This window comes from Oryx dammah, unplaced genomic scaffold, assembly GCF_014754425.2.
Source record: "Oryx dammah isolate SB20612 unplaced genomic scaffold, SCBI_Odam_1.1 HiC_scaffold_10, whole genome shotgun sequence".
NCBI classification, from domain to species: domain Eukaryota; kingdom Metazoa; phylum Chordata; class Mammalia; order Artiodactyla; family Bovidae; genus Oryx; species Oryx dammah.
The window spans coordinates 52980815-52997453 of record NW_024070194.1 but is presented as its reverse complement, the minus strand read 5'-3'; the positions used below and the strand labels follow the sequence as shown (position 1 = coordinate 52997453).

At 39.5% G+C, this 16639-nt stretch overlaps 1 protein-coding gene across 3 annotated transcripts in view; it reads right to left on the bottom strand.

Annotated features, from left to right (window-relative positions):
* Positions 1-14305, bottom strand: part of MINDY3 (MINDY lysine 48 deubiquitinase 3) — an 81278-nt gene extending 66973 nt beyond the window's left edge. Inside the window, exons 1-2 of one of the 3 annotated variants that reach the window (XM_040248976.1) lie at positions 13979-14305; positions 1974-2053 (exon numbers count right to left, since the gene is read on the bottom strand). Coding sequence is in view for 1 of the 3 variants with exons in the window: in XM_040248974.1 (XP_040104908.1) it covers positions 1974-2053; positions 13979-14072 (174 nt within the window). In the remaining 2 variants the exon portion in view is untranslated. The remainder of the gene's footprint in view (positions 1-1973; positions 2054-13978) is intronic. The other 2 variants (XM_040248974.1, XM_040248975.1) reach the window with 2 other exon arrangements.
* Positions 14306-16639: the final 2334 nt, after the last annotated feature.

Sequence of the window (16639 nt, the reverse complement as noted above, 5' to 3'; positions counted from 1 at the left end):
TTCCCGTGGTTAAGTGTTATATCAAGAATAAACTTGGTACATGGTATGAGACGACCGAGATTCAGTTTTCCCCCTCAAATTATCAACCTGTCATATCAGTAGCATTTACTGAACTACACTGTATTTCATCAATGACTTGCATTCCTTCTTATTATGGTATGCGATTAATTCCAAGTGAACTATTGTATGTAACATGGTCTACTACTGTATTTTCTACTTGGTTCCATACTCAGAGATTAAAGCGTCTGCCTCCAATGCAGGAGACCTGGGTTCAATCCCTGGGTCGGGAAGATCCTCTGGAGAAGGAAATGGCAACCCACTCCAGTATTCTTGCCTGGAGAATCCCCTAGACAGAGGAGCCTGGTAGGCTACAGTCCACGGGGTCGCAAAGAGTCGGACACGACTGAGCGGCTGCACCTTCACCTTCCATAATGTCTATTCTTCTAGCAAAAGTGCCATGTTCTAGAGTTCAGTTTTTAAAAGTTCAACATCCAACTCGCACACTTCCCTTCATTACTCAGTAATTTAGTTTTGATTTTTACATTGAAATATTAATACAAACAAAGTTCTATAATTGAAAACATTTATGTGACTATGAAGCTAAGTTACTACCTCAAAGATATATCTTGATTTTGAATATTACAATTATTTCCTGTTACATAACAACTCCACTTGCAAAAATAACTACCATTTTGGAAATATACTGAATTTTATAAAACATGAAATTCCTGCTATTTATCTTGCATTTACAGACTCTAAGGTACTATCACGTTCCAAGAGGGTCAGTGGTAATAAAATCTATCTTGTATATAAACAAGACACAGAATCCTCAAATTCTGATAAGATTCCTAGTAGCAAACCAAAACCTACCTCAGTTGTTCAACAGCTCTAATAATTAATTTATAGTTAAATTTATTTATACTCCAAAATCCCTAGGCAAAGCTCATTCCAATTTTTCTTAATTTAAAAAAACCTACTAATGAAAAAATGTATCAACTTTACTTTTTAAAAAGGAAACAATGACCTAAAAAGAATATATTTTAGAATCAACCATAAAGGAAAACATTTCATTTCTTCAGAAAATGCACTTTAAATTTAACAATGTAAGTGTATGGAGTTTGAGAGACAAATTTATTTTGCAACTAACAGTCAGGAAAGCATTTTTTATGCCCAATGAATAATAAATACCACATTAAAAATGTATTTTCAAAATGTGCTGATTAAAACAAGCAATAAATTCAAGTTTCTTTTTAACAGTTCTGAAGTTATACTGCTGTTTAGACATCGTAAATATCACAGCAAACTGAAAATTCAATTTTCTGTTTTAATAATTTAATACTTCATGGCAAATCAGCCTTTGAATTTCAAACAATGCAACACATAAAAATTCAAAATCAAATACACACACCGAAATTCACCCTATCTCATGTGCAAAGAAAAAAAAAATCTTTTTTTTTTTTTTAATTTTGGGAATTGTTTGAAATCTGCTGTTACTGATTTTATTCTAAAGACCAAAAAGATACACCCTAAAACAGTATATATTGTCAACATACTTTAAAATCTGATTGAGTTTTAGGCCATGAAAATATTAACCCATCTTCAACTTTTTTGAAGAGTCATTTTAGGAGCCAGAAGAAATACAAACGGTACCATGATTATGGTATAACTACCTCTGGCATAAATTATTATTACTCAATAGGATCACTGTGTAAGATGTCATGGTCATTATTTTCAAGAAAACATAATAGAAAATTTGGAGTTAAAGTCAGCCAAATGGCTACTGCTGTGTAAGCTACTCATATTCTGAATTCATTTTTATTTCAGACATTTAAAGCAATTTACATGAACACAAGTTAAGAGGTAACTGATTATGCTTCATGATTACACAGAGTACAGGTATTAGAAAACACAAAGTCAAGGAGGGAACGTTTGAACACGTCCCTCTAAGGAGTTGGTAAAGTAGTCTATGTTACCTGAACAGGTGCAATAACAGCACAGGGGCCACCTTCAAACTGTTCTAATGCAGATCCCTCTGATTCACTAAACACAAACCCTAAAAATGAAAGCAAGCAGCAAAGATTAAACATGTCATTCAAGTAGTAGCTGAAAGAATTTTTAATGTACTTTGCTTTGAGAGAGAATCACTTATCACAACAGCAAATTATCTTTAAGTCAGTCCATTGCTATAGTTCTTAGCTTTTTGGAGGATAAAAGAACCCTTTGAAAAAAGATATGGAACCTAGGCTCCCTGCCAAGTGCACATGTGCGTGTGCACACACACCTACACAAACACAATTTTGCACTCAGGGCCCCCTATTAAGTGGACTAAAGAGATACAGTGTAGACCTCAGTAAAAGGACACTAAATCTGATTTTTTAAAGTAATTTAATATACTGGAAGAAAGACCAGACAGTTTACTGAATTTAAACAGAAATTTTAGGACTCTTTAAATTAAAAAGCATTAAAACTTAAAGAGCATTACACACACTGACAGCTTCCCTGATGGCTCAGACGGTACAGAATCTGCCCACAAAGTGGGAGACCCCGGTTTGATCTCTGGGATGTGAAGATCCCCTGGAGAAGGATATGGCAACCCACTCCAGTATTCTTGCCTGGAGAATCCCATGGACAGAGGAGCCTGGCAGGCTACAGTCCAAGGGGTTGCAAAGAGTTGGACATGACCGAGTGGCTAAGCCCAGCACATACACACCAAACGTGCTCATACTGGCTCCATCTCAATTTAAGTATTACCAAGTTGCACTGATTGAGAGCAGCCAGGACAAGTTCCCACAGAGATCACGGCACACTGTGGAGATATTGCAGCCAAAGTCAGGAGAGGTGAGTTACAATCTGTACAACCTTCAGGAAATCATTTCACCTCCCTAGGCCTCGGGGTACTTAGCTTTAAAACAATCATTTCCAATTCCAACATACCTAATGGTTATAATTCAGTCATTTATCCAACGAATATTTCATGACCCTCAGACACGACACCAAACATCCAGGATATACAAATGACATGCATGACAAAGTCCCTTGTCTGGAGAAGCCAACAGTCCAGATGAAGACAGACATACGAATAAATCACTAAAATAAAGGGATAAATGAATGTTTTAACAGAAGTATGAAGAGAGTGTTGAGGAAACTGAAAGGAATGACTTTGCCTAAATCAAGTCATAACAGGTAACTTGAAAGCTGACCTTGAATGGAACTTTAACAGAGGCAAGGGTGGGAGAATGACTTTCAGGTAAAGAAAACATCTTCAGTAAAGGAAAAAGGTGTGGTAAGAACAGGACAAGTTCATGGATCAGAGGGAAATGTCATACAGTTAAAGAGCTGTATGGGGGCAGGGTGGTGAGAAAGAAGAGATGACAGGACATTCATACTGGGAAGGGCCACATCATGACAAGTGCTAATTAAAGTAGTAACACAACCATACTGGTATTTTGTTTCTTTCTTTAAAGGACCAGGATGGGGAGGAGACCATTTCAACAGACCTATAGAGACAGTTCCAGACTAATAAAAACAACACTAATGTTGTGAGAAAACACTATATACAAACAGTATTTCTAAGGTAAAAATTAAGATTTGATGAATATATGCAAGTGCAGCAAAGGCTGGGTATGTAAGAAATTAGATCTAACTCTGTTTCTACCTTGAGACACTAGGTAGCAAGTGAGTTAACAAATAGTACAGAGGTCGCCATTCCAGTCCACCTCTTCTCTCTTTACCTTTCAATCTCTTTCAAATAGGATTTAAACATGTACCTCCTATTTAAAAACAAAAATTCTCCTTCAGACTCTACCAGAAGGTCCTTGTTTACCCAAAGGAGTTGAAAATTTAGCACACCCCACCCCCAACAAAAACCTACACACACTGTTTACTGTGCCTTTCATAATTGCCACAACTTGGAAGCAGCCAAGATATCCTTCAGTAGGGGAATGGATAAATAGTATGTATAGAAAATGAAATATTATTCGGTGTTTATAAAAAATAATGGCTTGCAAGCTGCGAAAAAAACAAGGGGGAAACAGTTATATACCATATGATTCCAACTATATGACATTCTGGAAAAGGCAAAACTATGCAGACAGTAAAAAAGATCAGAGGCTGCCAAGGGGAGGGGAGAGAGGGGTGGGGTGAACAGATAGAGCACAGAGAATTTTTACAGCAGTGAAAATACTCTATGATACTATAATGATGGATACATTCCATTATATTTTGTCACCACCCATAGGATGTATAGAACCAAGAATAAAAACTGTGGACTTTGGGTGATAATGATGAGTCAATGTAGGTTCAAAATTGTAACAAACACTCTGGTGGGAGACACTGACATTGGAGGAGGTTGTGCACGTCATGGGAGCACGAGGTATACGGGGAAATCTCTGTATCTTGCTCGCAATTTTGCTGTGAACCTAAATAACATTGTTATAAAAGGAAAAGTCTTATTAAAAAATCATTTGACCATTAAAAAAAAAAATTTCCATCCAAGACTCCAAACACCACTCGCTCAAAGCATACCTAATTGTATGCACTGTCTCAATTTCCTCAATTAACTCAACCCACAATAATTTGGTTTTCAACCTGTGATTGCATCAAACTCACTCTCACCAAATTCACCAATGACCCCTCAGAGAACCATCTGAAATGCTCACCAGTGACTTGTGAAAACCTTCTGGCCCTTGGCTTTAGCGGTCCCTCTTGTTCCAGATTTTCCTTTTTTGTTTCTACTCTGTATCAACGTTGATTAGCGACTAAATGATAATGTTCTTCAGGTCTTGGCTTTAGAGTCTTTGTTCTTTTCGTTCTACATGTTCTCCCTGTGTAACTCATCTACTCCCAAGGTTTCCATTATGGGTTATAATCAGGTCATCTCCAAAGAGAGCCCTGACTGGAACTCCAGTCGCTGACAGAATCTAAATTCTTTAACATGCTCTTCTATGGTCTGGCTTCTGCCTGTGTCTCCTATCTCATCCTTTGACACTTTCCTTCTTTAGCCTCCAGGTGTGCAGACTTTCTTTTAGACCATCAAATACCCATTCTCTCTCTGGTTTCTCATGCTTTGAACATGTTCCCTCCACTTGAAACACCTTCTCCAAAAAACTCCCACTTAACTTTAAGGCTTCACCTTATAAGAACCTCTTGGTTCAAGGGCCCAAAACACATCTGTATCTGCCCATCTCCGTTCCATTTCTGGTTGACCTTCAGGTTCTAACCACCATCGTCTTTCATCTAGAACACCGTTAGGAATTTCCAATCAGGATCCCCCTGCCCCATTTCACCCACATCCCAATTCCCAACCCACCCCTTACCTATTCACCATAAATTTACCAGAGAAATAGTCTAGAAATGGAAACCAGTTTTTCTCACAGACTGCTTAAAACATTCAAATGGTTTCTTACTGCAATTAAAATAAAATTCAAATTCCTTTTTCATTGCCTAAAAAAGACCCTATATGATCTATCAATCCCAACTTCCCTCAGTTCACTCTTACCTTCATCATATACAGTGGTCTTAGTCCTCAGAACATCTCAAGATCTTTACCTGGGGCCTCGGTGTCAGCTGTTCTCTCTGCATGAAATGGCCTTTACCCTTCTCATAGCTGAATCCTTCTCATCCTAAAAGACTCAGCGGAGGTATTAACTCCTCAGAGAGATGTTCACTGACAAATCTAGCTAAGCAGATCCTTCCTACCATTCCCCAGCCCAACCAGGACTTATCACCATCTGTAATTACATTATTTTCATTTGTTTATTGTGTCTTGCCTTGCAAGTATCCTGTTTCTCTTACTGACCACTGTTTTCCTAGTGTGTTATTGTTAATACTCAATGAATACTTGCTGAAGTTTTGGGAAGAAAGATAATAGGGGTGAGCTCATTCACATCTAACTCTTTGTGAGCCCATGGACTGTAGTTCTCCAGGCTCCTCTGTCCAAGGGGTTCTTCAGGCAAGAATACTGGAGTGGGTTGCCATTTCCTTCTCCAGGGGATCTTCCCGACCCAGGGATCAAACCCATGTCTCCTGTGTCTCTTGCTTTGGCAGGTGGATTGTTTTCCACTGAGCCATCTGGGAAGCCTGATAATGGAAATTTTTGTTTCTAAATTCAGTCTCTAAAGTGTGGTGGGGGTGGATATGGGTCTGGAGCTCACAGCAGGGTTGAAGATTAAAGACAGCAATTTGAATCACCCTAAACATGGCAGTTAAAGTGAATGAGAACACAGAACAAAGATAATGAAGGCAGTTAACATAAAAAAAAAAAAAAGAAAAAGAAACAAGCCGGTGCTGAGTCAGCAAAGACGACCGACAGACTTGAAAGGTAAGAGAAAAACACAGTGAGGCCCCAAAAGGGAAAGCAGGAGTCACCTGTTTCAAATGCTGAGTGGAATAGAAACATACATGAAAACCCTGGAGTAAGCATGTCATCACTGGGAATACTAAAAAAAGGAAACTTAGAATACCAGGAAGAGCAGTCAGATTTGAAAGGGTTGAGGTGTGATTCAGAACACAAGCAGAAAGAGACACTGCAAACTATGGTAAACAAGTGAGGTGACAGAGGATGGCAGCTTGAAGGGCAGCTGGATACAGAATTATTATCTTATAGGCCAAAAGGCATGAGTTTCCAAGAAGGAAAAGAGTGATCAAATGGAAAAAGAGAAAGTTTAAGGACGCTGAGTTCTGAGAAAGCTGAGATGGCGGGGGACTGGATAAAGAGGTTCTCAAAGTGTGGTCTACCGAACCCTGGAAATTCTAGTGACCTTTTAGGGAACCTGCTAGAGGTGAAAATCATTTTTGCTATAATACAGAGATATCTGCCCTTTTCTCGGTTTGATATTCACAGTGATGGTACAAAACAAAAAGTGGGTTATGTTACTGGTGCCTTAGCACACATCAAGGCAACGCCATTAAGCTATACCAGCAGTCACTGTACTAGGAAACACCCTGATATGCTCTCAAACACACAGAAAAAGCCAATTTAACTTAAGAAAGCTCTTGCTAATGCTAATCTTATTAAATCCTAACTTTGAATACAAAGTACTTAAAAAAAAATTGTATGACACAATGGAAACTACCTATGAAGCACCTCTCCTACGCACCCTGTACAGGTCGCTCAAAGAAAAGCAGATGTGTCATTTTTTGAACTGTGAGCTGAACTAACAGCTTGTCTGTGAATGTTATTTTTACTTTGAAGAGCTAGTAACAAACTATGATTATTTAGACTTTTTCTCAGAAGTAAATGTAGTGAGCCTGATACTTAAAGGAAAAAAAAACTGACAGTACTTTTGCCAGCAATAAAATTTCAAGCTTTCAAGTGATTAACTAAAATTCTGGAAAACTCGGGGCCAGCACTGTGAGCTTGAAGCTTCCCAATACTCAAAGAGATTTTTCTGACAGGATCAGGGAGATAATAAAAAATATGACTTTCAGTTCAGTTCAGTTGAGTTCAGTCGCTCAGTCGTGTCCGACCCTTTGAGACCTCATGAATTGCAGCACGCCAGGCCTCCCTGTCCATCGCCAACTCCTGGACTTCACTCAAATTCACGTCCATCGAGTCGGTGATGCCATCCAGCCATCTCATCCTCAGTCGTCTCCTTCTCCTGCCCCCAATCCTTCCCAGCATCAGAATCTTTTCCAATGAGTCAACTCTTCGCATGAGGTGGCCAAAGTACTGGAGTTTCAGCTTTAGCATCATTCCTTCCAAAGAAATCCCAGGGCTGATCTTCAGAATGGACTGGTTGGATCTCCTTGCAGTTCAAGGGACTCTCTAGAGTCTTCTAGATATTGTTTAATAATATGTGTTAACATTTGGAAGATTTGCATAAACCAGCAGACCAATAATTTCCAAACAACAAATGGTTACAAATTAATTCACAGGTAGAAGATCCACTCAAAGTACAAGACAAAAAACCAATGGATTTCAATTTAATACAGTACAAAATGTTCATCAACGTGGCTTCAGATTTCATATCTCAACTAACCTCTAAGAAACTACCATTTGCTGAGTTTCAGTGTAGTATCAAAGAAGAATATCCACAATTATTTGAAAATGCTATTATGATACTCCTATATTACCAATTGCTTAAATGTATGAAGATGGATTTTCTGCATACACTTCAACCAAAACAACAGACTGAATATAACAGACTGGAGGAGCAAGTGAGAGAATCCAGCTGTCTTCTAATGAGCTAGACACTGAAGAGATTTTTTAATGTAAAATAATGCCACAGGTCTCAATTTTTTTTCATAGTGAAGTCTTTAATAATTTTTAAGAGTGTAATGGGGCCCTGAGTTTATAAACTTGAGAAAAAGAAAACTTTAGCAGGTTTTCAACTTAGAAATATGGGCAAAGAGGAAGTGATGTTACTGACTGAGAGCAACAGAATGAGGGGCATAGAAAACAGTATTAATTCCAAAAAAACATAAGAGTCGACAGGATAAAGAACTAAAAGAAATACTGAGGGCTCAGCTAAGGTTTAATTAGTATATCTGTACTGATGCCGACTACAATTTGCTCCAGCAACATGCAACACTTTGGGAGAAACAGAATAGAGGCTAAAAAACAGGCACGATGGGGCAAACTTAATAAGGACAAATGAGAACTAAGGGTGCTGGTGATCACATCAAGACAAGCAAAACTGAGATCCAACCTGGAAACAAGAGGTGAAGCCAAGGGACCTCTACTCTTCATCCACCTCTTTTCCTAGTGGCAAGAAAGGGTCACTGGTGTTGGGGCTAAGTGCAGAGGTGAAACTAAGCTCTTCCAAACTTCAGGGTATGCGATAAATAAGTATCAGTAATGGATTCTTGCCTTTCTTAAAATCACTAATAATGTAATTCAATTTTCAAGGTCCATGGGTGGGGCTTTTAGACTGAAATACATTATGATGAGTTGCTTTTGTACTTTAGAGATAAAAACCCCAGGGAGAGAATTCTAGGCAGATCTGCTTTATACCAAATTCTGTTTAATTGCAGCATATATGCTTGAGGGTTTTATCTGATAATGAACAAAGGCTCTTACAGCTTAAAATGTAATAAAGTCAAACAAATGGAAATGAACTTTTCTGTCCTGAAACAGGACTATGCTATGTAGGCATCTCCTTTTATAATAAGGTTTCACTTGAGTTGGAATTTTTTAGGATACAGTTATTTTTCTTGTCAAGTGTTCTCATATTTGTATTTCCTAGTTTTAAGAGGAATTGACTTATCACAAAATGACTGCTTTACTAATTAGATCTGAAATTAGCCATCTAACTTAGCATCTGATCCTAAGCATATGATTTTGTATCACACTGGACAGACATATAAGTCTTTCTCAATTTTATGGCTCATAACTAATTTAAACCTAAGCCATGAACCTCTTTGCAATTTCCTAGTCTTTTATTTTCATATGACTTACTTACATTATTCAAACCAGTTTGACAACTATTGCCTATGTAGTTCTAGTCTTCCATGTAAACAAAAGTCTTCATTTGTCATTATAAGTTAGATAATATAATATTAAGTGGAATCTGAACTGAGCCTTAGTCTCCTCATCTATAAACAGGAGAATAACTACATTTATCTCTTGCTGTCTCTTGGGGTTCTTGCAAAGATTAAGCAAGATTTTCAAAAACTGTAAAGCATAATACAAATGTAAGGTATTATCATAAATATTTTGAACTTAAGAATACATTATGTACTCAAATTACCAAGAAATTGACTTTATTACATAAGGTTACAAATTAGAGATTTTTAAAATTGATTTTTTTAGGTCAAATGTGATGTAGGTAGGTTTGAGAAAGTAAAATCTATATTGGAAATAAAAGGTTTCCAACAACAACAAAGATCTTTGAAATTATATGATCCATAGTACTGACTTACCTTCACATCACACTTTTGGATTTTAACCCAAATTAATCCCTCAATTTTTCAAAAGTTATTTAGAATCTTTTTTTTTTTAATCATATAGTAAATAATGTCCTACACAGAAAGTGCAAAACTCTAATTTCAAACAACCACAGCTCCAAACACTTCACCTCCACCCTAAAACACACTGAACTGCAATAAACAGCAAAACTGGGTTTCTCTTCTGGCTAATCTTTAGGTGAAACAATGAAGTAATTTAAAGCTGGAAGGAACTGGGTAGAAAAAAGGAAAAGATGGGTTCTCAGAGTTTATAATATACATCAAGGTTGGCGTGTTTTTTAAATGCAGATTTGAAACACAGCCACACCCATCTTATCAAGGGCTGCTTCTGCTGCAATGCCAGACAATAAAGTCACTGGCCCTTTAAAGAAAATATTTGCCAGACACTGGCTAGACAATCAATACTGAAAAGAAAACAAAGTCTCAACCAGCCAAAATGTTTTCCTTTGTAATAAGATGAATATTTACTTTTGTTAGATCATGGTGACTCTTATTCTGGTTCTGCTGTGTTGAGGTCAACCTGACCACTTCCAACCATCTCCTCTACCACTCTCCCGGTCTAAGTCACAGTCTTTTACCCCCTGGATTACTGCAATTCTCTCTCATTTGGTCTTGTTGTCTCACTCTAGGACTACAGTCCATCCTCAAATTTAGTAGTCAGGTCAGTCCTTTAGAAATTGTCACGTTGTGTCTCTCCTTTGTTCCGAAACTCCCAATGACCTGTCATCTCATTTAAAATAAAAACCAAAGTCCTTACAATGGCCTATAAAATCTTAATGATCTGGGCCATATTGTTTCTTATATCATCTTTATTGGTGCCCTCTTCCTTCATTCTGTCTCCAGCCAAACTAACCTCCTTCCCATTCCTTGACCAGACGTACTCTGCATTAAGTCTTTATGATGGCTATCCTCGCTGCCTGGAATATTCCTCAGATACCTGCATGACTAATGTAGTTACTTCAAGGGTCTGTTCAAACCTCATCTTAAAATGAGGCCTTTCCAGGCAACTTCACCCTATAATTCCTATTTCTTTACCTTCTAGTATATATACTATGCCATATTTATTATTTGTCTTCCCTTGTGCCCTATCAAGTAAGCCTGGAACATTTCAGTTTGAGAGAAAGGAAGAATAAATGATATTTACAAATAATGAAGTAGAAAAAAAATTTTTTTTCCTTTAAAAAGCATTAGTGACAATTGAGCAGGAGGGAAGTAGGCAGGAGTAGGGAGTAAATGTCCAAATTAAACAACAAAACAACTTCAAATCTTTAAATTATGTGACTTATTGACTTTAAAATAAAAACTGCAGGAAAAAAAAAAACCTCACACCAAAACCCTACTTTTCTCTCTTTTTAAAAAAAGTATTCGAAAAAGAGAATTATCTTAAACTGCCAAATGAATTTTAAAACACACACACACACACACACACACAAAAACCTATGTGCTACTCCTGCACTTACTGCTTTAACGTTTTATCTAAAGAGGCCAAATCAATTAAAGGGGAGAGAGGAAAACTCCTAAAGCTGTTTAACATATCAAAGGAATTTAACAGGACCAATCAGTATAGTTTCATAAATGGAATATTCCTGGACATAGTTCTATAAATATTTACGCTAAAGACCTTACATCTATAACTTGCTTCCAAAAGATAATGAGGTTACAGCTGTCAATGCAAAGCACAGCTACAGATGATGAAATAAAGCCAAAGCTGATGTCACATTACAAATGCAGTAAGTGAAGCAAAGCAGTGTCTTGTGTCATTCCCAAATCATTGCCACAGCAACCTTCAGCAATTTCTGTCTCCTCTGAGAAAGAATAAATGAATACAAAGTCAACAGAGCGAAACCAGTAACACCACCCCTCTGATTCAGAAGTGATAACTTAAAAATACATATTCGGTTGCCTTAAAACCATGATCAATTTAAAACCTTGAATCAGCCACAATATAGCTGCACTCTGTAAAGAGCAAAAAGTAACCTTTTATTTTCAAATGATATTGAACACATTTTGTTAAGGAACTTCTGACTACAAGATGGTAGAGCATTCTAATGTGTCATTTCAAAGTGATCTAATTAACAATAATTTCTTGCAACTGAGTGATCTTTGGCTTGATCTATCCTACAATTAAGCACTTTCTAAATTAAGCTATCATTTTCTGAGTGTTTATGTCAGATATTGTGTTAAGTACTTGCCTTTAATCCTCACAACAAACGTGTAAGATCGGCACTAGTACTATCTGTTCTCCACAGAGAAGGAAACCGAGGCTTAAGTTAAAAAACTTGAACCCAGAACCAAAGAATGCCTGTTCCAAAAGACTGCTCCTGCTCCTAACCATTATTAGAACAGCCTCTCTGAATTCTCCTTGTATCTGCAACACAGTACTAAAATAAATGAGGCCAAATATCACCCTATTCTATGCTATATTACTACTTAATTAACAAAAAGTAAAACCTTTCTCAATCTTACAATCTTGTGTACTTTAGGGCTATTCATTACTAGAATAAATAAGACAAATAGGAAAATAAGTTTTAAAACAGAACTTGCAAATGTGAATGCCCATAATTTCTGAAAAAAATTTGTTAAGTGACAAAATTAGGTGTGTGAAGTGAAAAGTGAAGTCGCTCAGTCGTGTCCGACTCTTTGCGACCCCATGGACTGTAGCCTACCAGGCTCCTCTGTCCATGGGACTTTCCAGGCAATAGTCCTAGAGTGGATTGCCATTTCCTTCTCCAGGGGATCTTCCCAGCCCAGGGATAGAACCTGGGTCTCCCGCATTGTAGACAGACGCTTTACCTTCTGAGCCACCAGGAACTAATTACATGTCTGGTTAAAAACAGAAAGGAAAACAAGACAGAGCTGTGACTTGTAATTCACTCCCAGTTCTATCAATTCGTGCAACTTTGGCCTGGTCATTTAGCCTTCAGGACTCATTTTTCTCATTTTCAAACAGAGTAATGGACTAAATAACCTAACTAGCTGTTACACATTATGATTCTGTTTTTACCAGGTCTTAAAAGTATCTGAGAGGGAAGGAGACATGATTTAAACCGTAAATGTTTGTTACTATGTAAACATTATGAAGTAAAGACATATATCTACTATGCTAAATTTACCCCAAATCCTTTGAGAATCAGTATTTTCTAAATAAATGTTTTCATAACAAAACATTTTAATAATAGTACTAAATAGCTACTATTCATTGGCTTGTGGTGTTTTACATATATACATTACCTACCCTTCTGATTTCAAAGACTATGCTGTTAACTTCACTTTCTTATCACCTTAACCAATGTGTTCGTTTCGTTTTAATATTAAAACGCACGAGACAGGGATGATGACTAGCATGAAGTGCCCAAGGCAGAGCCTGGGACAGCTCTGGAATTAAATCTGTGTGTGTGTGTGTTTTCTATTTCACAATTATTCGTAGTATTAACAAAACTTCTTATATAATTCAAAATCCTGTCTGCATTATCAGATCGGCGCAGGAGGTTCTATGAGCCACGGAACAGATACTAAATCACCTCAAAATCAGGCATATTGGGGTGTAGAAAACACTTTGCAGCAGCGTTTTATTTTTGCACCGAGTACCACGCCTAACCGCCTAATTAAAATACAAACTGCACAATCGTTTCGTGGAATTAGCCACAGTGAGTTTCACGTGGACTTCCCTTCTCCAAAATTAGACCAAACACCAAGATGAAGCCTCGTTAGAGGGTAAAGACCCAGGAGGCCAGAGCAAGTCTTGAGAAATGGATACCAAGGCACAGGGCACACCTTCAGTGTCACACCCTGCAGCCCGACTGCCGCCCCCTTCTCCTTTCCAGCCCAAGAGGCAGCCCAGGGAGCGGCAGGGGCACTTCGGGTCTTTAGCTGCCAGCTGGAACCATTCTCCTACCCAACCTTTACCCCCTGGAAGGGCAGGGCGTTTCTAGAAAGTCCAGTGTCAGTGCAGAGCAGGGGAATTGGGACAGAGTACAGGGCACGGGAGGGGACTGGCGCGAGAGGCGTCACGGCTCGACTCTCTCGGGGCAAAAGGAAGCGGGGGCTGGAAGCCAGAGTCCAGCCGGGGTACCTTGCGTCCAGCGGCAGAAGATGGTGTCAGAGAGACCGGGGCTGCTGTTGGTGCCCCACACCAGCTCCATCAGCTCTTTAGTCAGTTCGGACATGATGGGATGCCGGCGAGCTGGTCTTGGCTTTCAGGACTCCTGCCCCGGCACATGGGGAAGGGGCGGCTTCCGAGACCAGAGTGGCGGGACGGCGGCGGTAAACGAGCTTGAAGGTCAGACGGGAGGGAGGCAAAAGGAGAGAGACCTACTTGCAGAGACCCCGCCTGTCAAGCCCGGTCGAAGCGGCAGCAAGGAGTTTCCCGTACCGGAAGTACCGGAGCCACTTCCGGCTTCTCTTTCACTGCGGACCCCACGGCCGGAGGGGCAGGCGGCACCTCCCCGGAAGCGGAAGTGGGGGTGGGGCGAGAAGAGCTGCAGGGGAGTCTTCAGGCCTTTCTGAACTCAGTGCAAGGGGACTCGTGCGGTGGCTGGTTTTGTGTTGGCAGGAGCATCGCGTCCCGTGGGCGTTGGCATATTTCTCAGTTCAGTTCAGTTGCTCAGTCGTGTCCGACTCTGCGACCCCATGAATCGCAGCACACCAGGCCTCCCTGTCCACCAACTCCCGGAGTTCACTCAGACTCGCGTCCATCGAGTCAGTGATGCCATCCAGCCATCTCATCCTCTGTCGTCCCCTTTTCCTCCTGCCCCCAATCCCTCCCAGCATCAGAGTCTTTTCCAATGAGTCTGCCTGCAATCTGCCTCTTTCCAGGCATGAGGTGGCCAAAGTACTGGAGCTTGTAGAATACCTCCTTCGCACTGTTTTGGGCTTAGCCGTAGGACCCCAGGCCCAAGCCCTGGACTCGAAACATATCCTATACCTTAAAATTTGTAATATTAATTATGCCAAACTACAGCTTTAAAAGTATGGTTGAGTCTCCCTGAGGAAACATTCATGTCTGTGCCCATAAATTGAAGGCTCTCAATCTCTTGCTAAGTCACATAAAGTTAAACCAAATATCAATATAACAAGAATGTGGCCGAACGAATGTTAGAAATGCCTGACCCAAGCGTAACGCAGAATTACAAAGCTCTTTATAGGAAAACAGATTCAAAGCTGCCCATTTGTAAACGGTAGAGTAATTTTACCTGCAATTTTGAAGACTGTAGGTTGTATGGGCAACACGTGAGCTTAAAGATCAGGTTTCAATCATTGACAAGCATTCAGTTAAATTTAGTGGCTCTCTGAGTTGGTGATACATAGGGAATCTTGGTATGCTGCAGTCCATGGGGGTCGCAGAGTTGGACACGACTGAGCATCTGAACTGAATTGAACTGAAAATTTTCTGTTTGTGACACTTACAAAGAAGAAAACTTATTCTGGCTGAATTTGGAAAACAAAAGGGCAAAAATCTGTTGGGCTCCTTCCAGGCAGCAAATAACAGAGTTTGCTAATTTATACTCTATTTTTGACTTAAGCAACCTTTGCTGTTATTAAAAGGAATTGCTCAAAGTACCTGAACCCTATCCATAGCCTTCTTCCCAATCTTTATTCCTTGTGAAATATCCTTTATCCTATTTTTCAAACAAAATCTTATTCATTCTTCAAGATGTATGTTGACTTAAAAAATACAGCCTAAAAATTCAAAGGTTTTTTTTTTTTTTTAATTCAGTGAGAATTTTTAGGACTTTAAGCCTAGGAGACAGCATTTGTAGTAACCTTGAGACAACTGCTCTAAGGAGGGAAGGGGAGGAGCCAGGTTAATAGAAGTTTTGCAACAAAGGGCAGGTAGTCTGAACATCAAAAGATTATTGTTAATTAAAGGAAGCCAGATATCCCACAATCCAATATTCTTGGGCTTCACTGGTGGCTGGAATGGTAAAGGATACGTCTGCAATGCAGGAGACTTGGGTTCGATCCCTGGGTGGGGAAGATTCCCCTGGAGGAGGACATTGCAACCCACTTCAGTATTCTTGCCTGGAGAATCCCCCTGGACAGAGGAGCCTGGCAGGCTAAAGAGCTGAACACGACTGAGCAACTAAGCACAGCACAGATATCCCAAGTTAAAGAAATTAGCACTTTTCTATGTATGGGAAGATGCAAGAGTCTGGGATCACTGAAATCATTTCTTTCATATGAATCTCAGCTATCCTGGGCCAGTAGCCTGTGTTTTTTCACATCCTGAGCTCCACTGGGACTCCCCTTAGGGAGTAGCTACAGTCCTGGTGGCTGCTAATCCACAGGTACCCTTCTTCCTGAGTGCCCTTAGGGCTCAGGAATTCACATTGGAGTTCTATAATCACTGATGACTGTGATATCCCTGTTTACTGATGTGGCAGGAAATACTCCATTTCTTGGTACTTCCCTGGTGGCTCAGATGGTAAAGAATCTGCCTGCAATGCAGGATCCAGGGTTGGGCTGATCCCTTGGCAAAGGAAACGGCTACCCATTCCAGTATTCTTGCCTGGGGAATTCCATGGACACAGGAGCCTGGTGGGCTACAGTCCATGGGGTCACAAAGAGTTGGACACAATTGAACAACTAACACTTCCACTTTTCACTCTACTTCTCACATAGTAGAAATGGTACTTTGAATAAAGCCTTCTCCAGTTGTTACAATATACAAGAAAATTTTTAGCTTCTGAAATTTCGTGAAAGTGAAGTTGCTTGGTCGTGTACAACTCTTTGT